The 26351-nt window shown below is 41.6% G+C and overlaps 1 protein-coding gene across 5 annotated transcripts in view; it reads right to left on the reverse strand.

The window, feature by feature from the left end:
* CEP70 (centrosomal protein 70) overlaps positions 1-15871 on the reverse strand; it is a 114896-nt gene extending 99025 nt beyond the window's left edge. For 2 of the 5 annotated variants that reach the window (XM_030934553.1, XM_030934566.1), the window contains exons 1-2: positions 15690-15859; positions 13318-13420 (exon numbers count right to left, since the gene is read on the reverse strand). Coding sequence is in view for 1 of the 5 variants with exons in the window: in XM_030934564.1 (XP_030790424.1) it covers positions 13318-13326 (9 nt within the window). In the remaining 4 variants the exon portion in view is untranslated. Of the gene's footprint in view, positions 1-13268; positions 13289-13317; positions 13421-15689 lie in introns of those variants that run through there. The other 3 variants (XM_030934555.1, XM_030934564.1, XM_030934559.1) reach the window with 3 other exon arrangements.
* Positions 15872-26351: the final 10480 nt, after the last annotated feature.

Below are 26351 nucleotides of genomic sequence, written 5' to 3' on the forward strand. Positions count from 1 at the left end.
CTGGTAGCGTTCACCAGCTGACTAAAGAGCCTTGGGCCTTAAGTGAACACAGGCAGTATCCTGGCATACTCCCCATGGGTCTGTGGTGGCAGCAGACAAGTAGAGACTTCTCTGCCTGGGGAGAGGGGAGGGAAAAATGGGAAGAACCTTTTCTCATGGTTGTGGCGCCAGCACAGCCTCAGTAAAACAAAGCACCAGGTAGGCTTCTAAGGATTCTGATTCCAGGCCCTGGTCAGACCGAGTACAGTCCCAGTGGGGCTGGCCACGGGGATGCCTGTGTCACCCCTCCCCCAGTTCCAGGCAGCTCAGCACAGAGAGACTCCATTTGTTTCAGAGAAAGCAAGGGAAGACAAGAGTCTCTGCCTGGTAATCCACAGAATTCTTCCAGATCTCGTCCAAGACCAGCAAGGTGGTAACTTTATAAGTCTGCAAGAACCACAGCATTACTGAGCTGGGGGTATTCCCTAACTCAGATATAGCTGCAGTGACCAAAAACTCAGATCACAGCACTCAAGTCTCTGGAAAGTCTTCCCAAGAAGGATGGGTACAAACAAGCACAGACTACAAAGACTACAAGACATACCTAATTCTTCAATGCCCAGACACCAACAAACATCCACAAGTATCAAGACCATCCAGGAGAACATGACCTCACCAAACAAACTAAATAAGACACCAGGGACCAATCCCAGACAGACAGAGATATGTGACCTTTCAGACAGAATTCAAAACAGCTGTTTTGAAGAAACTCAAAGAAATTCAAGATGACAAAGAGAAGGAATTCAGGATCCTACTAGACAAATTTAACAAAGAAACTGAAATAATTTTTTAAACTCAAGCAGAAATTCTGAATGTGAAAATGCAACTGACATAATGAAGAATACATCAGAGCGTCTTCATAGCATAATTGATCAAGCAGAAGAATCAGTGAGCCTGAACACACGCTATTTGAAAATACATGGTCAGAGGAGACAAGAGAAACAAAGAATAAAAAAGAGGCCAGGCACGGTGGCTCATGCCTATAATCTCAACACTTTGGGAGGCCGAGGAGGGTGGATCACCTAAGGTCAGGAGTTCGAGACCAGGCTGACCAATATGGTGAAACCCCATCTCTACTAAAAATACAAAAATTAGCTGGGCATGGTGGCATGTGCCAGTAATCCCAGCTACTCGGGAGGCTGAGGCAGAATCACTTGAACCCGGGGTGTGAAGGTCAGTGAGCCGAGATCCCGCCACTGCACTCCAGCCTGGGTAAGAGTGAGACTCCATCTCAAAAAAAGAAAAGAAAAGAAAAAAGAATGAATCATGCCTATAAGATCTAGACAATAGCTTCAAAAGGGCAAATCTAAGAGTTATTGGCCTTAAAGAGGAAGTAGAGAGAGAGAGGGGTAGAAAGTTTATTCAGGCTGGGCGCAGTAGCTCACGCCTGTAATCTCAGCACTTTGGGAGGCGAAGGCGGGTAGATCACCTGCAGTCAGGAGTTCGAGACCAGCCTGGCCAACGTGGTGAAACCCTGTCTCTACTAAAAATACAAAATTAGCCAGGTGTGGTGGCGCACACCTGTAATCCTAGGTATGCGGGAGACTGAGGCACGAGAATCGCCTGAACCCAGGAGGTAAAGGTTGCAGTGACTCGAGATCGCGCCATTGCACTCCAGTCAGGGTGACAAGAGTGAAACTCTGTCTCAAAAAAAAAAAAGAAAAGAAAAAGAAAAGAAGGAAAGTTTATTCAAAGGGATAACAGAGAACTTCCTAAACCCAGAGAAAGATATCAATATTCAAGTACAAAACGGTTGCAGAAAACCAAGCCGATTTGACCCAAGGAGACTACCTCAAGGCATTTAATAAACTCCCAAGGTCAACGAAAAAAAAAAGAATTCTATAAGCAGCAAGAGAAAAGAAACAAATAATATACAATGGAGCTCCAATACATCTGGCAGAAGACATCTCAGTGTAAACTGTATAGGCCACGAGTGGCATGACATATTTAAAATGCTGACGCAAAAAAAAAATTTTACCCTAGAAGCAGTAAGTTTGTTACCAGACAAACAAAAGCTGAGGAATTTCATCAACACCAGACCTGTCCTACAAGAAACGCTAAAGGGAATTTTTTTAATCCGAAAGAAAAGGACGTTAATAAGCAGAAATTATTTGAAGGTACAAAACTCACTGGTAATAAACATACACAGAGGCCGGGCATGGTGGCTCACGCCTGTAATCTCAGCACTTTGGGATGCCGAGGTGGGTGGATCATGGGGTCAGGAGTTCAAGACCAGCCTGGCCAATGTGGTGAAACCCTGTCTCTACTAAAAATACAAAAAAATTAGCCAGGCTTGGTGGCGGGTGCCTGTAATCCCAGCTACTCGGGAGGCTGAGGCAGAGAATAGATTGAACCCGGGAGGCGGAGGTTGCAGTGAGCCAAGATCGTGCCACTGCACTACAGCCTGAGTGACAAAGCGAGACTTCATCTAAAAAAAAAACAACAGAAAAACAGAATATTATAATATTGTAATTGTGTGTAAACTACTCAGATCTTGAGTAGAAAGAAAAAAATATAAAACAATAAAAATAACTACAACAACTTTTCAAGACACAGTACAATAAGACATAAAGAGAAACGACAGTAAGTTAAAATGCAGGGAGACGAAGTTAAAGTGTAGAGTTTTTATTAGGTTTCCTTTTGCCTGTTTGTTTGTTTATGCAATCAGTGTTGTTTAAAATAATGGAATAGGCCAGGTGCGGTGGCTCACGCCTGTAATCTCAGCATTGGAGGCCGAGATGGGTAGATCACCTGAGGTAAGGAGTTCGAGACCACCCTGGCCAACATGGCGAAACCCCGTCTCCACTAAAAATACAAAACTTAGCCAGGCATGGTGACACATGCCCATAGTCGCAGCTACTCAGGAGGCTGAGGCAGGAGAATTGCTGAACCCAGGAGGTGGAGGTTCAGCAAGATAGCGCCACTGCACTCCAGTCTGGATGACAGTGAGACTCCATCTCAAAAAATTAAAAAATTAAAAATAAAATAATGAGCTGGGCACGGTGGCCTTTAATCCCAGCACTTTGGGAGGCTGAGATGGGCAGATCACAAAGTCAAGTTCAAGACCAGCCTGGCCAACATAGTGAAACCCCAACTCTACTAAAAATACAAAAATTCTCTGGGCATGGTGGTGCGTGCCTGTAGTACCAGCTACTCGGGAGGCTGGGGCAGGAGAATCACTTGAACCCAGAAGACGGAGGTTTCAGTGAGCCATAATCATTCTACTGCATTCCAGCTTGGGTGACAGAACTAGACTCCATCTCAAAAAAATAAAAATAAATAAATAAGTAAAATAATGGATTATAAGATACTATTTTCAAGCCTCATGGTGACCTTACATCCAAAAACATACAATGGATACACAAAAAATAAGAAGCAATAAATTAAAACATACCACCTGAGAAAAATCACCTTCACTAAAGGAAGGTAGGAAAGAAGGAAAAAGACCACAAAACAACCAGAAAACAACAAAATGACAGTAGTAAGTCCCTATTTGTCAATAACATTGAACGTAAATGGACTAAACTCTACAATCAAGACACTAGAGTGGCCGAACTGAAATATACTTCACCTATAAAGACACATATAGACTGAAAATTAAGAAATGGAAAAGGATATTACATGCCAATGGAATCCAGTATAGCAGGAGTAGCTATTCTTACATCAGACAAAAGCGATTTTAAGACAAAAACTGTAAGAAGAGACAAACAAGGTCATTATATAATGATAAACAGGTCAATTCAGCAAGAGTATGTAACAACTGTAAATATTATACACTCAACACTGGAGTACCCAGATATATAAAGCAAATATTACCAGAGCTCGAGAGAGATAAATCCCAATACAATAATAGTTGAAGACTTCAACACCACAGTTTCATCAGACAGATCATCCAGACATAAAATCAACAAAGAATCATCTGACTTAATCTGCACTATAGAACAAATGGATCTAATAGATATTTACAGATGTTTCATCCAATGGCTGAAGAATATACATTCTTCTCCTCAGTACATGGATCATTCTCAAGTATGGACCATAGGTTAGGCCACAAAACAAGTGTTAAAACATTAAAAACAAACTGGAATAACATAAAGTATCTTCTCTGACCACAATGGAATAAAACTAGAAATCAGTAACGAGAGGAATTTGGGAAACTATTCAAACATATGGAAATTAATCAATAGGCTCCTGAATCATCAGTAGGTCAATGAAGTGATTAAGAAGGAAACTGAAAAATTTCTTGAAACAAATGATAATGGAAACAGAACATACCAAAACCTGTGGGATACAGTGAAAACAGTACTGAGAGAAATTTGTAGCTGTAAGTGCCTATATGAAAAAGAAAAACTTCAAATAAACAACCTAATGATGCATCTTAAAGAACTAGAAAAGCAAGAGCAAACCAAACTTAAAGTAGAAAAAATAATAAAGATTACAGCAAAAATAAATGAAATTGAAACCAATAAAACAAGACATAAGGACAATGAAACAAAAAGTTGGTTTTTTGAAAAGATGTAGAAAACTGCCAAACTCTTAGGCAGACTAATGAAGAAAAAAGAGAAAAGACTCAAATAAAATCAGAGATGACAAAGGAGACATTACAATCAACATTGCAGAAATACAAAGGATCATTAGAGCCTACTAGGAGCAACTATATGCCAATAAACTAGAAAATCTAGAAGAAATGGATAAATTCCTAGACACATACAGCCTACTAAGATTGAACCACAAAGAATCCAAAACCTGAACAGATCAATAACAATAACAACATTGAAGCTATAATAAAAGTCCTCCAGCAAAGAAAAGCCTGGGACTTGATGGCTTCACTGCTGAATGCTACCACACATTTAAAGAACTAATACCAACCCTACTCAAACTATCCTGAAGAATGGAAGAGGAGGGAATACATCCAAACTCATTCTCTGAGGCCAGTATTACCCTGATACCAAAACCAGACAAAGACATATCAAAAAAAAGAGAGAGGAAAATAAAAAACCTACAGGCCAATATCCCTGATTAATATTGATGCAAAAATCCTCAACAAAATACTAGCAAACCAAATTCAACAACACATTAAAAAGATCATTCACCATGACTAAGTGAGATTTATCCCAGGGATTGCAAGGATGATTCAACATATGCAAATCAATCAATGTAATACATATCAACAGAATGAAAGACAAAAACCATATGATCATTTCAATTGATGCTGAAAAAGCACTCAATAAAACTCAACATGCCTTCATGATTTAAAAAAAAAAAAAAAACAACAACTTAAGAAAACTGAGTATACTGGCCGGGCGCGGTGGCTCATGCCTGTAATCCCAGCACTTTGGGAGGCCGAGGCGGGTGGATCACGAGGCCAGGAGATCAAGACCATCCTGGCTAACATGGTGAAACCCTGTCTCTACTGAAAATGCAAAAAAATTAGCCAGGCATGGCGGCGGGCGCCTATAGTCCCAGCTACTTGGGAGGCTGAGGCAGGAGAATGGTGTGAACCCGGGAGGCGGAGCTTGCAGTGAGCCAAGATCGCGCCACTGCACTCCAGCCTGGGAGACTGACCAAGACTCTGTCTCAAAAAAAAAAAAAAAAAAAAAAAGAAAACTGAGTATAAAAGGAACATACCACCACATAATAAAAGCCATATATGACAGACCCACAGGCAGTATCATACTGAATTGGAAAAAACTGAAAGCCTTTCCTCTAAGATCTGGAACAGAACAAGGATAAAAAATTGACAAACAGCCAGACTAATGAAGGAAAAAAGATTCAAACAAAATTAGAGATGAAAAAGGACTGGAACTGCTCTAGCTAGGACTCGAATTGCTCTAGCTAGAGATGAAAAAGGACTGGAATTGCTCTAGCTAGCAGCTAGACAAGAGAAAGGAAAAAAAGGGCATCAAAATTTGAAATAAGTCAAATTATCCTTGTCTGCAGGCGGTATGATCTTATATTTGGAAAAACCTGAAGACTCCACCAAAAAGCTATTTGAACTGATAAATTCAGTAAAGCTGCAAGATACAAAATCAGCTTACAAAAATCAGTAGCATTTCTACAAAATAACAATGACAATCTGAAAAAGAAATCAAAACAGTAATCCCATTTACAATAGCCACAAAGAAAATTAAACACCTAGGAATTAACAGAACCAATGAAGTAAAACATCTCTACAATGAAAATTATAAAATACTGATGACAGAAGTTGAAGAGGCCACAAAAAATGAAAAGATATTCAATGTTCATAGATTGAAACAATCAATATTGTTAAAATATCTATACTACTCAAAGCAATCTACTGATTCAATGCAAATGCCTAGCAAAATACCAATAACGTTCTTCACAGAAATAGACAAAATAATCCTAAAATTTATATGGAACCACAAAAGACCCAGAATAGCCAAAGCTATCCTGAGCAAAAAGAATAAAACTGGAGGAATCACATTAACTGATTTCAAATTATATTACAGAGTTACATTAACCAAAACAGCATACTAGCGCCACAAAAAGAGACATACGGAACAGAACAGAAAACCCAGAAACAAATCCACATACTGACAGTGAACTCGTTACTGACAAAGTGCCAAGAACATACACTGGGGAAAGGAAAGTCTCTGCAATGAATGGTGCTAGGAAACTGGATATCGATATGCAGAAGAATGGAACTAGACCCCTATCTCTCACCATATACAAAAATCAAATAAAAATGAATCAAGACTTAAATCTAAGCCCTCAAACTATGAAAGTACTACAAAAAAATGGAGGAAACTCTCCAGGACATTGGATTGGGCAAAGATTTCTTGAGTAATAGACCACAAGCACAAGCAACCAAAGCAAAAATAGACAAGTGGGATCACATTGAGTTAAAAAGCTTCTGCACAGCAAAGGAAACAACAGAGTGAAGAGACGACCCACAGAATGGGAGAAAATATTTGTAAACTACCCTTCTGAGGAGTGTTAATAACCAGGATGTGTAAGGATGTCAGACAATCTTTTTTTTTTTTTTTTTGGGAGTCTCACTCTGTCGCCCAGGCTGGAGTGCAGTGGCACAATCTTGGCTCAATGCAACCTCCGCCTCCGGGGTCCAAGCGATTCTCTTGCCTCAGCCTCCTGAGTAGCTGAGATTACAGGCACATGCCACCACACCCGGCCAACTTTTTATATTTTTGGTAGGAAATCAGCATATCTGCACTCTCGTGTTTACTGCAACATTATTCACAAAAGCCAAGATTTGGAAGCAACCCAAGTGTCCGTCGATAGACAAATGGATAAAGAAAATCTGGCCGGGCGCGGTGGCTCAAGCCTGTAATCTCAGCACTTTGGGAGGCCGAGACGGGTGGATCACGAGGTCAGGAGATCGAGACCATCCTGGCTAACACGGTGAAACCCCGTCTCTACTAAAAAAATACAAAAAACTAGCTGGGCGAGGTGGCGGGCGCCTGTAGTCCCAGCCACTGGGGAGGCTGAGGCAGGAGAATGGCGTAAACCCGGGAGGCGGAGCTTGCAGTGAGCTGAGATCCAGCCATTGCACTCCAGCCTGGGTGACAGAGTGAGACTCCGTCTCAAAAAAAAAAAAAAAGAAAATCTGGTACATATACATAATGGAGTAATACTCAGCCATAAAAAAAGAATGAGATACTGTCATTTGCAACAACATGGATGTAACTGGAAGTCATTATGTTAAGTGAAATAAGCCAGGCACAGAAAGACAAACATAGCATGTTCTCATTTATTTGTGGGATCCAAAAATCCAAACAATTGAACTCATGTAGACAGACTAGAAGAATGGTTACAAAGGCTGGGAAGAGTAACAGGTGGGCTGAGAGGAAGAGTGGATGGTCAATGGGTACAAAAAAATAGAATAAGATCTAGTATTTGCTAGTACAATGGGTTGACTATATTCAATAATAATATAATTGCACACTTTTAAGTAACTAAAAGACAATAATTGGATTGTTTATAACACAAAGGATAAATGCTTAAGATGGTGGATACCTCGTTTACCCTGATATGATTACTATATATTATACGCCTGTATCAAAATATCCCATGTAACCCATAAATATATACATCTATGCACCCATGAAATTAAAAATTTTTTAAATTGTAAAAGTTCATATTAAAAAAGAGAATAATATCTCTACAGACAAGAAAAATGTACTAGAGGCCGTGCGCGGTGGCTCAAGCCTGTAATCCCAGCACTTTGGGAGGCCGAGGCAGGAGGATCACTAGGTCAGGAGATCGAGACCCTCCTGGCTAACACCGTGAAACCCCGTCTCTACTAAAAATACAAAAAACTAGCCGGGCGTGGTGGCGGCGCCTGTAGTCCCAGCTACTCGGAGGCTGAGGCGGGAGAATGGCGGGAACCCGGGAGGCGGAGCTTGCAGTGAGCTGAGATCCGGCCACTGCACTCCAGCCTGGGCGACACAGCGAGACTCCGTCTCAAAAAAAAAAAAAAGAAAGAAAAATGTACTAGAAAGACATGCTCACAAAAAAGACAGTAACTATAACCTCTATATTAAAACAAACTAAAATACATGGAAAACTCTGTAATACATGAACAACATAATTAGAAATAAGAAAAACTTGGAAATGAGTTGATAGAATCTAGAAATTAGTAACTTTTAAAAACTGTTTCTGAAATGAAGATTAAAGAAGGAAAATGAATGAGTAAAGACTACAGACAATGCCTTAAGAGAAATACAGATTAAAAGGAAAACAATTTTAAAAATTAAAAAGAAATGAAGAAGAAATATGAAAATGACAAAGATAGGCAAAGAAGCTCAAACATACACATAATAGTGGTAATTGAAAAAGAAAACTAAAACAACAGCACCAATTAAAAAAAACTATAATTCAGGAAACTTTCCTGATTTTAAACTTCATACAGAACTGCAAAAGACATAATAGCCAAAATAACTTTGAAAAAGAACAGGCTGTCCATGGTGGTTCACACCTGTAATCCTAGCACTTTGGGAGGCTGAGGCAGGAGGATGGTTTGAGGTCCAGGAGTTCAAGACCAGACTGGGAAATACAGCAAGACCCCATCTCTACAAAAAAATAAAGATTAGCCAGGCATTGTGGCATGAACCTGTAGTCCTAGCTACTTACGTGGCTGAGGTGGGAAGACAACTTGAACCCAGGAGTTTCATCAGTGAGCTATGATTGTGCCACTGCACACTAGGCTGGGTGACAAAGTAAGACCCTATCTCTAAATTAATAAATGAATGAATGAAAAAGAAGAACAAAGTTGAAGGACTAATACTACATCATTTCAAGGTTTATAAAGCTACAGTAATCAAGACAATATAGCATTGATATCAAGGTAGACAAACAGATTAATGAAACAAAATAGAGTCCAAAAACAGACTCATACATATATGGACAACTAATTTTCACCAAAGATATGAAGGTAATTTAGCAGGAAAAATGAGTTGTTGTTTTTTTTTTCAATAAATGATGCTAGAACAATGGGATGGCCATATACAAAAAAAAAGAAAGAAAGAAAGAAAAAGGACTTTCAGCCATATCTCACATCATATACCAAAAATTAAAATGAATGACATAAATCTAAAACTTAAAATCACAACATGTCTAGAAAAACACAGAAAAACTGTATGACCTTGAGTTAGGCAAACAGGTCTATGATATGACACCAAAAGCATGATACAATTCAAGAACAAATGGGGCTTCATAAAAATAATGTCTGCTCTTTAAAAGGTACCATTCTGAGAATGAAAAAAGAAACCACATAGTCAGAGAAAATAATCAGGAATCAGAAAAGGTTCATATCCAGAATATATAAGGAACTCTCAAAACTCAGTAAGGAAGTTAACATCAACAAAAACTAAACAACGGAACTTAAAAATGGTCAAAAAATTTCAATAGACATTTCACTAAAGAAGACATACAGATGGCAAGTAGGCACACAAAAAGATGCTAAACATTGTTAGTCAGGAGGGAAATGCACATTAAAACACACGATGTGACACCACTACACATATTAGAATGGCTAAGAATGACTATACCAAGTGTTTTCGAGGATGTGAGGGAACTAGAACTCTCATATACTGCTGATGGGAATTTAAACTAGTACAACCACTTTGTAAATCACTTTGGCTATTTCTTAAAAGGTTAAGCACTTACCATAAGACCCAGCCATGCAATTCCTAGAATTCACCCAAGAGAAATGAAAGCATTATGTCCATGCAAAGACTGTACCCAAATGTTCATAAGAGCTTTATCTATAATAGCCAGTAACTGGAAACAACTCAAATGTCCAGCAGCAGGTGAACAGACAAACTGTGGTATACCCATTGGATGTAATACCCCTTGGCAATAAAAAAGAATATGTGCAACATGGATAAACGTCAAAATAATTATGCTGAAAGCCAGCCATAAAATAGTACATACTACAACATTCCATTTATATAAAACTCTAGAAAATGAAAACCAACCTGTGGTGATAGAAAGCAGATCAGTGGTTGCTGAGAGAATTGGAGGCTAGACACAGAGACTACTAACGAGAACAAGGGAGTTTGGAGGGATGATGGATATATTGATAATCCTGATTATCAATATATGTATATGTGTATATGTATGTCAAAACTTATATTTTATACTACATATGTGCAGCTTGTTGTATATTAAATATATCTCAATAAAGCTGTTTTAAAGTTTTCCTGAAATTTAAAAAAAGATTTGAAACTACAAATGTAAAGAAAATATCAAGTACCTGAGAATACTGACCAAAAACAACCAACACAGTGATACATTCTAATATTATTACCAGACTTCAATGAAAAAGAAAAAATTTGGCTAGGCATAGTGGCTCATGCCTGTAATCCCAGCACTTTGGGAGGCTGAGGCAGGTGATCACTTGAGCCTGGGTTCATGACCAGCCTGGGCAACACGGCAAAACTCTGTCTCTCAAAAAAAAAAAAAAAAAAAAAAAATTAGCTGGGCGTGGCAGCATACATCTGTAGTCCTAGCTATTCAGGAGGCTGAGGTGGGAGGACTGCTTGAACCCAGGAGGTGGAGACTGCAGTGAGCCAAGTTCATACTACTGCACTACAGCCAGGGTGATAGAGTAAGACTGTATCTCAAAAAGAAAAAAAAGAAAATAAATTATTTGGTCATCTACAAAAAAAAAAACCTACATGACTTACAAGAAGAAGAAAAATTAGATAATAATCTGACTTTGATACCAATACTTTATTCCAGAAGAAAAAGGAGTAATATACTTAAGAAATTCAAGGAAAAGAAGTGTGAGCCAAAGACTTTATATCTGCAAAATTGACTTTCAAGTATAAAAAGAACAAACTTTTATCAATATATAAGAACTCAGACAATATTCCTTCCTGAGGAATCTAAACAATATATTAGCGTCCGGTAGCCAAAATGCCTACAGAGACCTCAGCATAAACACTGGTGGTAAACATTAAATATATGAATAGAACTAATAGGCTAAGATGGAAAAAGCAGAACATGAAATGGCTATATACTCTGACAATGCAGATAGAGCACAACTGTTAGAGAAGAAAAAATGGGAAGAACATAAGCAAAAAAAAAAGGTTTCATGTTTTCAGTAATCATAATGATGGTGATTTTATAAATATAGTTCTGATACACTCATATGTATAATACAGAACGAGTAAATATGGAATATTCTATTATCTCCTATATTCTTGAGAATCATGATTCTCAGTATGGAAAAAAGGAGTCACAGTTGTGATAGAGAAATTGTTAAGTAAAAGTTCTGTAGTCTCAATCTGAAGACTGGCAGCAGAACACATTAGGTATCTTTTAACATGTATGTCTATAGATATATATAGGTATCCTAGCTCTGTCTACTGAAACACCTGAAACAGTGACTAACTCAGGATCTTTAGCATTCAGACTGTAACTGAAATATCATTTCCCTCTAAAAGAAACCAGGGCATTTTAAAGAAATGGCTGATTTCATATCTGCAATAGGAATTGTTCAATACATTGTATAACAAGGAAGCTATCAAAAACTAGGATGCCAGGCTCATGGTGCAGCCTGGTCAACATGGTGATACCCCGTTTGGGCTAAAAATACACACACGAAAAAATAGCCAGTTCTCGTGGTATGTGCCTGTAATCCCAGCTACTTAGGAGGCTGAGGCAGGAGAATCACTTGAACCCAGAAGATGGAGGTTGCAGAGAGCTGAGATTGCGCCACTGCACTCCAACCTGGACAACAGAGTGAGACTCCATCTCAAAAAAAAAAACCCACAAAAAACAAAGAAGTGATTACTACAAAACTATAAAACCCAGAAGAATGGCGACTAAATGGGAACACAGGAGTTTTGACTGGGATAGGGTAACAGAGGGGATCTGGCATAGCTGAATGGTATGGTCTTGTAATAATTTATTAAGCTATACATTTGGTATGTGATTCATAATAAAAATTTCATTTTACAATAAAAAGATTTTGTTAAATAACAAAAACAGTAAAGTAAAGGAAATGCTAATCAAAAGAAAGCTGGTACAGGTTGAACATTCCTAATATGAATATTTGAAATTCAAAATGCTCCAAAATCCAAAACTTTTTGAGCACCAACTTGACGCCACAAGTAGAAAATTCCACACCTGACCTTATGTAACAGGTCACGGTCAAAACTTCGTTTCATGCATAAAACTATTAAAAACGTATAAAATTAGCTTCAGGCTATGTGTATAACGTGTATATGAAACAATAAATGAATTTTGTGTTTAGAGTTACCCAACTCTAAACAAGATAACTCATGTATATACAAATATTCCAATTTTTTTTTTTAATCCAAAAGTCCAAAACATAGTTCCAAGCATTGCAGACAAGGGATACTCAACCTGTAGAGCTCTGTAGCCAGACTGCCTGGGTTCAAATCATGGATTCTGCCACACAGTCAGGAGAGTACAGTACTAATCTCTGTGTGCTTCAATTTCCTCATCATAAAATGAGGATAATAAAAGTACTCAGCTCACAAGTTAAAGATTAGGAGAGTTAATATAGAAAGAACATAAAGCATTGCCTGGCACACAGCAGGATGGAGACAGTGATTAGAGTTGATGATCAGCTTTCTGTGTTATCTTAAGTAGGTACTTAACCTCTCTGAGCTTCAGCTTCTTTGCTAAGTTGTAAAATATCTACCTGATAGGATTATCAGGAAGTCAAAAGGGAATATATGTAATGAACCTAGTATAGTACTCAATAAATTACATACTTTTCCGTGGTCTCCCAACATCTGGAGTCATCCGTTACATTAGACATACCTCAGTCATAGCATACTACTCTTGCACTTTACACCTGGTCATTCAGGTTGATCTCAATGAAATGATCACCCAACGAGTCTCATGTCTGAAACTGGATCTTCATCTAGGTTTCAAAAAGATAAAAAGAAGAAAATCTTGAAATGTTCAACCTCCTAGTAAGAATGGTCTTGTGTTACTCCCAGAGCAGGCATCCATGGTACTGGTAATCACAGATACACCAGGCACAACTGAAATAACTGCTAATGCCCTTCCCAGCTCACCACCATACACCTCTTCCCTTCTCTTCTCTCCTCTTATCTTTTCTCTCCCTACTTTGTTAAGACATTTAGCTGCGTATCCAAATCTATCATCATCTATCATCAATTCTGACTTCTGGCTCCACAGGTAGGATGTTCTCATTTGCAAGGATACTAAAATGAAGCATCCTCAGACAAACTACAACTGATCACAAAAGCAAACACAGGAACAAAACTACTCCTCATTTGCACCTGTGACCAAACCCTCCTTTAAAGAGGTCCATTCTATGAAATTAACGGGCCAATAGTTTGCAGCAGCCTTTTCCCCGCTACAGGCTGTCCAACTTCCAGGACAAAGGTCTGGAACTTTTAAAGTCACAGGAAGAGACCAAATGCTTTCTAGGGCCAAAACAGAAGCTACAGCTTTAATTAGTGTCATAATACACTTAAAATAAGATGGTGGGGGTAGGAGTCAGAGGGTAGGAGTTGTCTTGTACATGGCATAGTAAGCCAGGCATAGAAAAGCAAAAACATAATTGTATCTTCTGACACTTTCTAGGTTTCCCGAGCGTGTCAGCCAAATTGCCCTTTATAGGTCTGAAGTCCCTTGTAACATGCTCCATACCTTAAAATTTAATTATCTTTTCACCATTTGGGGTCGGGGAGGGGAGCTGACAATAAACCATGGCCAGCAACTGTTCCTTCTCAACTGAATCACACCAAAATCTGTAAGCGTCTTCAAAAGCATATACTTCAAATTACTGCAATACATGAATATGTAACCCTTTCGAAGTCTCTATTCCTTATTAAATGCAAAAGCTCTATTCTGAAAATATGGCAACTTGCTGTTTAATGTTCCTAAGAAAGAGCTGAACCTACCCCAAATAGGAAAGAGAGTTAAAATGGAATGTCATTTCAACCAAATCATTCTGTCTCGGGAGAGGTGACACGAAGGGGCAGAACCTTGCTTTGAAGCAAAAGCTGTAGGGAAAACTCCAAGTCAGCCACCTCTTCCCCAAAAGGCAGGGTTGGGGAGGCCAGAGTGTACTTGGCAACATTTAAAGTACAAAACTCATTGCAGAGGCTTGAAACCAATATGGATAATGCCTGCACAGTGTTTAATATAATATACATACATATATATGTTTTTTTTTTGATACGGAACCTCGCTCTCCAGGCTGGAGTGCAGTGGCGCGATCTCAGCTCCCAGCAACCTCCGCCTCCCGCCTCCCGAGGTCAAGCGATTCTCCTGCCTCAGCCTCCCGAGTTGCTGGATTACAGGCGCGCACCACCACACCCAGCTAATTTTTGTATTTTTAGCAGAGATGTGGTGGTTTCACCATGTTGGCCAGGGTGGTCTCGAACTCCTGACCTCAGGTAATCCGCTCACTTCGGCCTCCCAAAGTGCTGAGATTACAGGCGTGAGCCACCGCGCCCGGCCTGTTTAATATTAACAGTGATTGAAACACTGATTGAAACACTGATTGAAAAACAGTGGCAGTAAAAAAGGAAACTCAGGTCTCTGTTACAGGTGTCTTAGCCTTCCGACATTTTTCACCTTGAAAAACTCCTATTAGGCCCTGTATAAAGTCAGAGGTCTCCTGAATCCGGAATGAGGTTAATAAACCGGAGAAAGAGATACTCGCCTGTGCTATTCGCCTACCCGCCCCCTTCTGCTCCGAGTCCTCACTCCCCAAACAACCTTCGCGGTTGTTTGACACAAAACGGGCGCTTCAGTCCGGGTCGATTTTGGGGGATGGAGTAATTACCTACAGCTTATATCGAACCTGTGCCCGGTGCGACTCTAAGCTTTACTCTTACTGCCTCATTTAACCCTCACAACCACCTTGTAAGGCGAGAATTACCAGCTTTAGTATACAAATAAAGAATCCGAGGCGCTAAGACATTAAAGGAGAAGCCAAAGAACCCAAAGCCCGGGGAGCTGGGACTGCACGCAGGTTTGTCCGATCTCCAAACCCTTACGCAGGGATTTTTTAATGGGCGCGACCCTACCCCAGGCGGCTCCTCCCTGACAAGGGTCAGTCTGACCACTTTTAGGCCCAGGTGAGGTCAAGTCCGGGGTGCTCCGAGAAGGGGCTCACGACGACGCCCCTGAGAGCCCCGAGCGCCACTCACCTTCCTCAGTCACCGCCTCCCACCAGCAGCCAGCCCGGCCCGGCTAGGCTGGGATTACTACATCAGGCCCCGCCTCCGCGACGGTTACCGCCGCCTGGGAAGGGCGGCCAATCGAGCCCGAGCGCGTCGAGGGCCAGCCCCTCTTTAGTCTGCGAATGCCCCCTAACGATTCTCTCCAGCCTTACCCGGAAGCTGGGTCCGCCCCACGCCCTCCGGTTGGCTCAGCTACTGGGGGCGGGGCTTACCGCAAACGCAGGCGTCGGTGCGACGTGCTCGTCTTGGGCGAGCTGGCGCTGCCATCGCTCTCCTTAGGTACCCTGTCACTTATATGGAACCTTATTTGCCTGGAAGATGTCAGACATACTTGTGGCCGTGGGTGAAAGTGAAGCCTGGGTTACCTGGCCACCGGAGACTGCCCTCTCTCTTGCCCCCTACCCCGCCGCGACTACGAGCTCTTGTTGGGGTACGGGTCAGCATGTTCTCGATGTTCCAGACCTGGCTGACCACTGTAGCAGCTGACATTTGGAGGACCCCAGTAAATGTTTGTTGATGACATTTCATCTTCCCATTCAGCATTTTCCACATCTCGACGAAGCGTCAGGCCCTACCTCAGGCTGTAAATGTCCACCATTGTGATTGTATCTTATAGCCACGTGGTGTCGCTGTTGACAACCTGTCTTTTCAAATCAGTCAAATGATGTAGGTCTGTGTAGATGCAGATCCCACAGCAGCCAACAGGGATGTCCCATCGAGGGCATCAGCCAACGGTTTCTTATCAGGAGGTCCAAGGGCTCTTGGAGCTCAACACTTTCAGACCCTTCTTAGCCTTCTTCCTAGCCTTCTTCCAGGCAGCTGGGACTACACTTAAGTTTAATCTCTGTGTTTGCCGCATACAAACATGTCCCTACCACAACCTACGCCCACCCACTGTGCTTTCTATACCTGGATATTCACTCTAATGATGGTTAGCAGATTTGCATTTTCAGTTCTCAAATCGCAAATAGTCTCAGTGAGTCCCTTTTCCAAGACAATAGGGTACCCTTGCATACTCTTCTGAGCATGGCTGCCCTAACTGTAGAGGACCAAACATCTTTGGGTCAGTTATGATTATTTTGGATGCACTTGATATGAAATCTGAGTTAAGTTGTCTTCCTAAAAAATGAGGAAGTTGCTTATCTCGCATAACAGAAAGCCCAGAGGCAAGGGAGACTTTAATTCAGTGGCTCAGCAAGTTAACAAGGACCCAGTTGCTATTAGGCTCTGCTCTGTTGTAAAAAAAAAAAAAAAAAAAAAAAAAAAAAAAAAAAAAAAAAGGTAGACTTCAAATTCATACTAACGTGATTTTCCAGATGTCTACCTGGAGAAATCAGGACTGCATGCTTTCTTTTTCATCCAAAACCTTTCCTTCTGGTTTTTTGAGCCAATTAGGTGACACAGGCACACTCTCTTCCTCTTTACCAGTAACTGCCTGGGAAATGTACAGACAGCTTAAGCCTGGGTTCCAGAAGTGAAAGGGAGCTATGACAATTGGAATTGGCAATGGTGTCAGTGCTCTTTGAGTCACATGAGTTGCAAGGTGGAGACCTGTAAAGGAGAAGAGGAAAATGGATGCTAGATGGATGATCACCAGTGTCTTTCACAATCTTCAAAGCACAAGAAGGCTGATTCATCTCTATTTTCTAACTGAATTTTTTATGTGGTGAATGGAGGGGAAGAGGTGCTATAGCACTGCCCTCCAAAACAATTCCCTTCTTATGGATCATGAAAGCCTTTCCAGCACCTCTCTTTGCTAGAGAAGGAAAACATCCTGTACACAAATTTAGTCTTTCACTGAGAATCCTGCTACATTGGTCTCAAGAGTTTTCTATGGGCCTCATCCACCCAATAGAATTCTAATAATTCTAAACATTCATTTAACATTCATTCATTAATAAAAATTTGTTGGCCGGGCGCGTTGGCTTACACCTGTAATCCCAGCACTTTGGGAGGCTGAGGTGGATGGATCACCAGAGGTCAGGAGTTCGAGACCAGCCTGGCCAACATGGAGAAACCCCATCTCTACTAAAACTACAAAATAAGCCGGGTGTGGTAGCACATGCCTATAATCCCAGCTACTTAGGAGGCTGAGACAGGAGAATCACTTGAACCTGGGAGGCGGAGGTTGCAGTGAGCTGAGATTGCACCATTGCACTCCAGTCTGGGCAACAAGAGTGAAACTCCATCTCAAAAAAAAAAAAAAATAAATTGTTAAACACTGGTTATGTACCAGGGATTGAACTAGATGCTGAGTCAGATTTATATGTGGGGTAGTTTACAATAGTAAGCCCAGATGTGATTCCTGCCCTCGTGGATCTTATAGTCTCATTGGGGAGAAAATATGAAACAAATGCAATTAAGTATATATTATTAATATAAAAAGTGATATGAAAGAACAGAAGAGGGGCTATGGAGGAGGCCTCTCTGACGAAGTGACACTTAAGCTGAAAGTCAAGCATGTCTTCATTTCAGCTTTCTGCTTTCCTCTGTACTTATGACTTCCTAGTATAAATTATAACCTTCATTAGCAGTTAAAACACATCTTTTATTTCTCAACTTTTTTTTTTTTTTTTTTCTGAGACGGGAGTCTCACTCTCGCCCAGGCTGGAGTGCAGTGGCGTGATCATGGCTCACTGCAAGCTCCACCCCTCGGTTCACACCATTCTCCTGCCTCAGCCTGCAGAGTAGCTGGGACTTCAGGCACCCTGCCACCACGCCTGGCCAATTTTGTGTGTGTGTGTGTGTGTGTGTATTTTTAGGGGTTTCACCATATTAGCCAGGATGGTCTTGATCTCCTGACCTCGTGATCCACCTGCCTCGGCCTGCCAAAGTGCTGGGATTACAGGCATGAGCCACTGCGCCTGGCCTAATTTCTCAACTTCTAAACTGATTCTTGAATTTTCTTCTGGGTATAGAACTGTCATATTTCTCCCTAGAAAAACATGAGTATATCATATGTAAATGGTATTTCATGATGAATTCTCAAAGATTCTTCAACTCGTAAGTTTTTTAGACTTAGAGTCCTTTATTACATGAATACATTTGTTTCTGCCTTTTCCACAAGAATTTGAATGTCTGGGAGCATGAACCATGTCTTACTAAACTTCATCCTGCAGCACAGTAGGTGCTAAACACAGCTTTGAACTACATTGTTAAATTTGAGTCAAATTTATTCAGGGCATTCACCTTCGGCAGTCATTTTCCAATGTGAAGGACAATATGCAAACAGCTCAGGCAAATATATTAATGACAAATGCTCAATAATCTATACAGAATAACAATAGTTAACGTTAATTGGGCACTTAAAATGTGCTAGGCTCCGTGCTAAGCACTTTCATTTTCTAACTTGTTGAATCTTCACAATAACCTTAATATAGGTACCGTTATTATCTGTTTTACAAATGAGCAAGTTAGGAAATAGAAGCCCAAACAATTTTTAAATGACTTGCCAAGGTCACACACTAGTATATGGCAAAGCCGGGATCCGAACCTAGCATTCAGGCTCCAAAGCCTATGTCATCAACCACTTGACCATACCACTTCTTGTGATGGACATCTGCTTTACCATCAGATTGGTATATGCATTTATTGCAATTTGCAATTATTTGCTGTGTATTAGTTATTGCTAATGTCATTATTGCTAATATCTGTGTATTAGTTATCTATTGGTACATAAAAATTACCCTAAAACATAGCAGCTTAAAATAAACATTTAGCATCACAACGTTTCTGTGGGTCAGAAATACAGTAGGGCTTAGCTGCATGGTCTGGACAAGATCTTTAATGGGGTTACAGTTAACCTTTTGGTCAGGGCTACTGTCATCTCAAGGTTCAGGTGGGGCTAAAGGATTCACATTCAAACTCGCTCATGCAGTTATTGGCAAACCTCAGTTCATTCCTCCTCAAGTGGGCCTTTCCCCAGGCTGCCTTAGTGTCCTCATAACATGGCAGCTTCCCACAGAGCACAGCCCAGGACAGCATGTGAGCAACTAAAACAGAAACTGCAGTCTTTTTTATAACCTAGTATCAGAAGTTACATATCACTACTTCTGCCATATGCTATTGGTCACATAGACCAACCCTGGTAAAATGTGAGAGGACTACACAAGCAGATGAATACCATGAAGTGGGAATCCCTGGGGCCCATGTTGAAGAATGGCTACCGCCATCTATTTGCACATATTTTTGTGACTGCCTCCTCCACTAGAATGTAAGTGTCATGAGTGAGAGAAATGATCAGTGTTGTTCACTGTTGTATTCTCTGCCACAGCACCTGCCATATAACAGATGGCCAATAAGTACTGAGTAAATAAGTGACATGAATTCCAAAGGATGAGCTCCCTATAATCCTCTCTTACTGACAAACAAATTCCCAGTTGCCATTCATGGTACCATTTAAAGCTATATATTTCTTTCAGAGACATGGTCTCGCTGTGTTGCCCAGACTGGTCTCAAACTCCTGGCCTCAAGCAGTCCTCCCACCTCAGCCCCCCAAAGCACTGGGATTACAGGCATGAGCCCCTGTGTCCAACCCATTTAAATAATTTTTAAAAGCAGGAGAATATCATGCCCAAGAACACTTATTCATGTATATAAAATTACAGACTGTGGACTTGGAAGGAACACACAGATTAAAAGATCTGTTTTAACAGCTAATGAAGGCTGTTTTTTACTAGGAGGTCTAACACAGTTTACACACCAAACTCAAGGGAATGTTGACCTTTTGGAAGGAGAAAAGAGTAACAGTATTGAGATTTTCTTCTATTAAAATTTTAATACTAAATCAATATTTAATGATGGTCAATTCTGGGAGGCAGGAATATGTCTATTATTCTCTGTATTTTTCTATAGCTGTAAAATTTCTCAAACAAGATAAAAAATGTTAAAAGTCTTGACCAGACTGAGTGTAGTGGCTCACGTCTGTAATCCCAGCACATTGGGAGGCCAAGGCAGGCAGATCACTTGAGGTCAGGAGTTCAAGACCGTCCTGGCCAACATGGTGAAACCTCGTTTTTACTAAAAATAAAAAAATTAGCCTGGTGTGGTGGTGCATGCCTATAATCCCAGCTACTTGGGAGGCTGAGACAGGAGAATCACTTGAAACTGGGAGGCAGAGGTTGCAGTGAGCTGAGATCACACCACACTGCACTGCAGCCTGGGTGATAGAATGAGACTCTGTCTCAAAAACAAAAGGTCTTGACCAATTGGAACATGTGTCTGTACTGCCTTCCTTTGTCTCTCTTCTCTAATTAAGGCTGTACTGTAAATTCCAGTCTCCAGATAACTCAGATCAGTACCTATTTTCTCCTGAAATTGTCCAAGCTTTTCTGGTCTGAAGTTCTACACAATCACCTTGCTTAGCTGCTTGTTCCCTTTCTGTATTTTTGTAGAGAGAGCCACAGCCTCCTTGTGCTGAGAGGGAAGTGCCTAAGCAGTGGCAGCCTGGCCAGCACTGGGAGACTGTGGTTACTAGCACTGGTTCTGACACACAACCCTCCAAGGCGGGCGCAGCAGCCAGAATCCTGGGTCCTGGGCTTGTTTCTGAAGTGCTAATGCCTCTTCCTTGAACACATAGCCAATAGTCATGCTAGACCAATGCTGGAAGGGCACATGGAAAATGTTAAATTTGTAGATATCAGATTAACTTTCCCTTTTTATTTTGGTCTCTATGCAGTTTAAAAAGTAAGCTTGGAAAATCAACCAAGCTAAGGGAGGTGGTGCATGCCTACAGTCCCACTACTCGGGAGGCAGAGGCAGAAGGATTGCTTGAGCCCAGGAATTCAAGACTAGCCTGAGCAATATAGCCTGTGAAGAAGAGGAAGAAAGGAAGAAGAAGAAAGGAAAGAGGAGGAGGAGAAGGAGAAGGAGGAAGGAGTGGGAGGAGGAGGGGTAGGAGGAAAAGAAAAAGAAGGAGATGGGAAGAAGAAAGGAAGTAGAAGAAAGAAAAAGAAGGAGACGGGAAGAAGAAAGGAAGTAGAAGAAAGAAAAGAAGAGAAGAAGGAGGTTGGGAGAAAGGGAGACAGAGAAATAAAGAAAGAAAGAAAATCAGTTGATCTATTAACAATTTCCTTTTCAAAAGGAGGCCCAATGAAAACAGGGACTATTGTGAATGAAAGTGTTTTTAGCTGCTCTCTTAAAATAAATCAGTGGTGTCTAAGGGGCAGTTGCTGATAGGCAGTTTATGAAGTCAGAACAGCATCTAGGTACTTCCTGGGAAACAAGCTAACAATGTGAAAGTGAGATCACCTTCAAAAGCAGGATCAGCCTGAACAAGTATATTTTATATTCAATATACTTAGACGATGTTCTGTTCAGACTTTGTTTCTCTCCATAACAGTCCTGCCTGTCAGGTAACAAGTTACTATTCCTACCTGATATGGTTTGGCTGTGTCTCCATTCAAATCTCAACTGAAGTGTATCTCCCAGAATTTCCACATGTTGTGGGAGGGACCTAGGGTGAGGTAATTGAATCATGGAGACCAGTCTTTGCTGTGCTATTCTCTTAATAGTGAATAAGTCTCACGAGATCTGATGGATTTATCAGGGGTTTCTGCTTTTGCTTCTTCCTCATTTTCTCTTGCTGTTGCCATGTAAGAAGTTCCTTTTGCCTCCCCCCATAATTCTGAGGCCTCCCCTGCCATGTGGAACTGTAAGTTCAATTAAACCTCTTTTTGTTCCCAGTTTCGGTATGTCTTTATCAGCAGCATGAAAATGAACTAATACAGTAAATTGGTACCAGTAGAGTGGGGTGTTGCTGAAAAGATACCTGAAAATGGGGAAGCGACTTTGGAACTGGGTAACAGGCAGAGGATGGAACAGTTTGGAGGGCTCAGAAGAAGATAGGAAAATGTGGGAAAGTTTGGAACCTCCCAGAAATTTGTTGAATGGCTTCAACAAAAATGCTGATAGTGATATGAACAATAAGGGCCACACTGAGGTGGTCTCAGATGGAGATGAGAAACTTGTTGGGAACTGGAGCAAAGGTGATTCTTGTTATGTTTTAGCAAAGAGACGGGTGGCATTTTGCCCCTGCCCTAGAAATTTGTGGAACTTTGAACTTGAGAGAGATGATTTAGGGTATCTGGCAGGAGAAATTTCTAAGCAGCAAAGCATTCAAAATGTGACTTGGGTGCTGTTAAAAGCATTCCATTTTAAAAGGGAAACAGAGCATGAAAGTTCAGAAAATTTGCAGCCTGGTAACGCAGCAGAAAAGAAAAGCCCATTTTCTGAGGAGAAATTCAAGCCAGCTGCAGAAATTTGTGTAAGTAGCAAGGAGCCTAATGTTAATCCCCAAGACCATGGGGAAAATGTCTCCAGGCCATGTCAGAGACCTTCATGACAGTCCCTCCCATCACAGGCCCAGAGGACCAGGAGGAAAAAGTGGTTTCATGGGCTGGGCCCAGGGTCCCCACATTGTGTGCAGCCTAGGGACTTGGTACACTGTGTCCCAGCTGCTCCAGCCATGGCTGAAAGGGGCCGACATACAGCTCGGGCTGTGGCTTCAGAGGGCAGAAGCCCCAAGCCTTCACAGCTTCCATGTGGTGTTGCACCTGTGGGTGCACGGAAGTCAAGAATTGAGGTTTGGGAACCCCTGCCTAGATTTCAAAAGATGTATGGAAATACCTGGATGCCCAGGCAAAAGTTTGTGCAGGGGTGGGGCCCTCATGGAGAACCTCTGCTAGGGTCGTGCAGAAGGGAAATGTGGGATGGGAGCCCCCACACAGAGTCCCTACTGGGGCACTGCCTAGTGGAGCTGTGAGAAAAGGGCCACTGTTTTCCAGACCCCAGAATAGTAGATTCATTGACGGCTTGCACTGTGAGCCTAGAAAAGCCACAGACACTCAACGCCAGCCATGAAAGCAGCTGGGAGGTAGGCCATACCCTGCAAAGCCACAGGGGTAGAGCGACCCAAGACCATGGGAATCCACCTTTTGCATCGGCCTGACCTGGATGTGAGACCTGGAGTCAAAGGAGATCATTTTGGAACTTTAAAATTTGACTGCCCAGGCCAGACGCAGTGGCTCACACCAGTGATCCCATCACTTTGGGAGGCCGAGGCAGGTGGATCACCTGAGGTCAGGAGTTCAAGACCAGCCTGGCCAACATGGTGAAACCCTGTCTCTACTAAACATACAAAAATCAGCCAGGCATGGTGGTGGGCGCCTGTAGCCCCAGCTACTCTGGAGGCTGAGGCAGGAGAATCGCTTGAACACAGGAGGTGGAAGTTACAGTGAGCTGAGATTGTGCCATTGCACTTCAGCCTGGGTGACAGGGCGAGACTCCATCTCACACACACACACACACACACAAATAAATAAATAAATAAATAAATAAATAAATAAATAAATAAATCAAAAGTAAGCTAGTTACTTCCTAGATACAATGATGGGGGTACAGTTATTGGGTAAATACAGCCGTTCCAAATGGGAGAAATTACCCAAAACAACCTCCGCCTCCCAGGCTCAAGCAATACTCCCGCCTCAGCCTCCCAAGTAGCTGGGGTTACAGGTGCCCACTACCATGCCCAGCTAATTTTTGTATTTTTAGTAGAAACGGGGTTTCACCATGTTGGTCAGGCTGGTCTTGAACTCCTGACCTCGGGTGATCCACCCTCCTCGGCCTCCCAAACTGCTGGGATTACAGGCGTGAGCTACCCTGCTTGGCTGCTTGTTTTTGAGTTTACAGGCTCATAGGTGGAAGGGACTTGCCTTGTCTCAGATGAGACTTTGGACTGGACTTTTGGGTTAATGCTGAAATTAGTTAAGACTTTGGGGAACTGTTGGGAAGGCATAATTGATTGTGAAATGTGAGGACATAAGATTTGGAGGGGCCAGGGGTGGAATGAGATGGTTTGGCTGTGTCCCTGTTCAAATTTCTACTGAATTTTATCTCCCAGAATTTTGACATGTTATGCGAGGGACCTAGCGGGAGGTAACTGAATTACCTCCCGTAATTGGTCTTTCCCATGCTGTTCTCATGATAGTGAATAAGTCGCACAAGATCTGATGGGTTTATCAGGGGTTTCTGCTTTTGCTTCTTCCTCATTTTCTCTTGCTGCCACCATGTAAAGTGCCCTTTCACCTCCCACCATGAATCTGAGGCCTCCCCAGCCATATGGAACTGTAAGTGCAATTAAACCTCTTTTTGTTCCCAGTTTCGGTATGTCTTTATCAGCAGCATGAAAATGAACTAATATACTACCTCAGACGTCCTGGGCCTGTAGGATAGGTAGGTGGAAAATGCAGCCCAAACTGGTATGTTCCTCAATGCCAGGTACCCCAGAAACTATGCCCAGAGAGGAAACAGTGGCACAGAACAAGCCAATGGAGGAATTGTGGACTGCCTTCCCTACTCTGGGCAGAGTTGGGTGTACCTCATGGGCAGGCCAGACTCTGCTGTACTCTGAAATCCCTGGGCAGAGGGGTTCCCAAGGCCTCTAAGAGTAGGCCTGGATTTTTCTTCAAGCACAATCAATACTTTTCTAATAACAGGCTCCGTTAACATAAACTTTTCCAATCCCACAGGCCTGTCTCCCCATCTTGGCCCTGCAACTTCTGAAGGGCTTTGGGCTTTGGGCCTTTTTGTAAAAGGAGGTAAATAGAATCATTGAACTGTTGTGAGAACTACAGGCAATGGCATATAAGTCACATAACAAGCATTTTATAAATTATACCTTATTGGTCTTGTAAAAGATATCCAGATTCTTCAAGTTTTTAAGAAAATATCCTTCATTCAATAATGTCTTTGAGCTGCTCCCTAACCAGGGTTTCCTGGTTCTAGCCCAGCAACTCAGGATTGTTTCTCAGAAGAAATAAGGACTAGAAGAAATCAGCTAGCTGTTTCTCGTCTCTGGGAATTTCCACTGTGGAGCCTTTTACCTTTCCCCCCAATTCATTATTTCAACAACCATTTATTGCAAATTCTCTGTTCAAAACACTGCTGCAGCAGCTGGGGTTGGTGGTTCATGTCTATAATCCCAGCAACTTGGGCTGAGGCAGGAGGATTGCTTGAGGCCAGAAGTTTGAGGCTGCAGCGAGTTATGATCATGCCACTGCACTCCAGCCTGGGTGACAGAATGAAACTCTGTCTCAAAAAAAAAAAAAAAAAAAAGACAAAAATACTGCTGTAGAAGAAAATACAAATATGAAGTCTTTGTCTTCAAGGAGCCCTCAGTACAGGGTAGCAAACAAAAAAGCAGTGCTAAGTAGAATCTTGTATCATAATTTGCTTAGTAATCAGTCTTTATCACTTGGCAGCCTGGTTAACCTCATCAGTAGCTTGTTTCCTACTGTCTCTTAACTACTTTCTCTCACATACTTGCTTAGCACCTAGAAACTGCACCTATCCTACAAACCCCAAAGATGAAACAGTCCTTCTTTATATTAACATAAAGATGCAGAAAGAAGTTACACAACAGGGCCTAGATGTCCCTATCTTAAGTCCATTTTGGCTGCTGTAACAAAATGCTGTAACAAAATACTTGAAAGGCTGGGTGTGGTGGCTCATGCCAGCACTTTGAGAGGCCGAGGTGGGAGAATTGCTTGAGCCCAGGAATTTGAGTCCAGCCTGGGCAACATAGTAGGACCCTGTCTCTATAAAAAATTTTTTAAAATATTAGCCAGGTGT

The sequence above is a fragment of the Rhinopithecus roxellana genome, chromosome 1, assembly GCF_007565055.1.
Source record: "Rhinopithecus roxellana isolate Shanxi Qingling chromosome 1, ASM756505v1, whole genome shotgun sequence".
NCBI lineage: Eukaryota > Metazoa > Chordata > Mammalia > Primates > Cercopithecidae > Rhinopithecus > Rhinopithecus roxellana.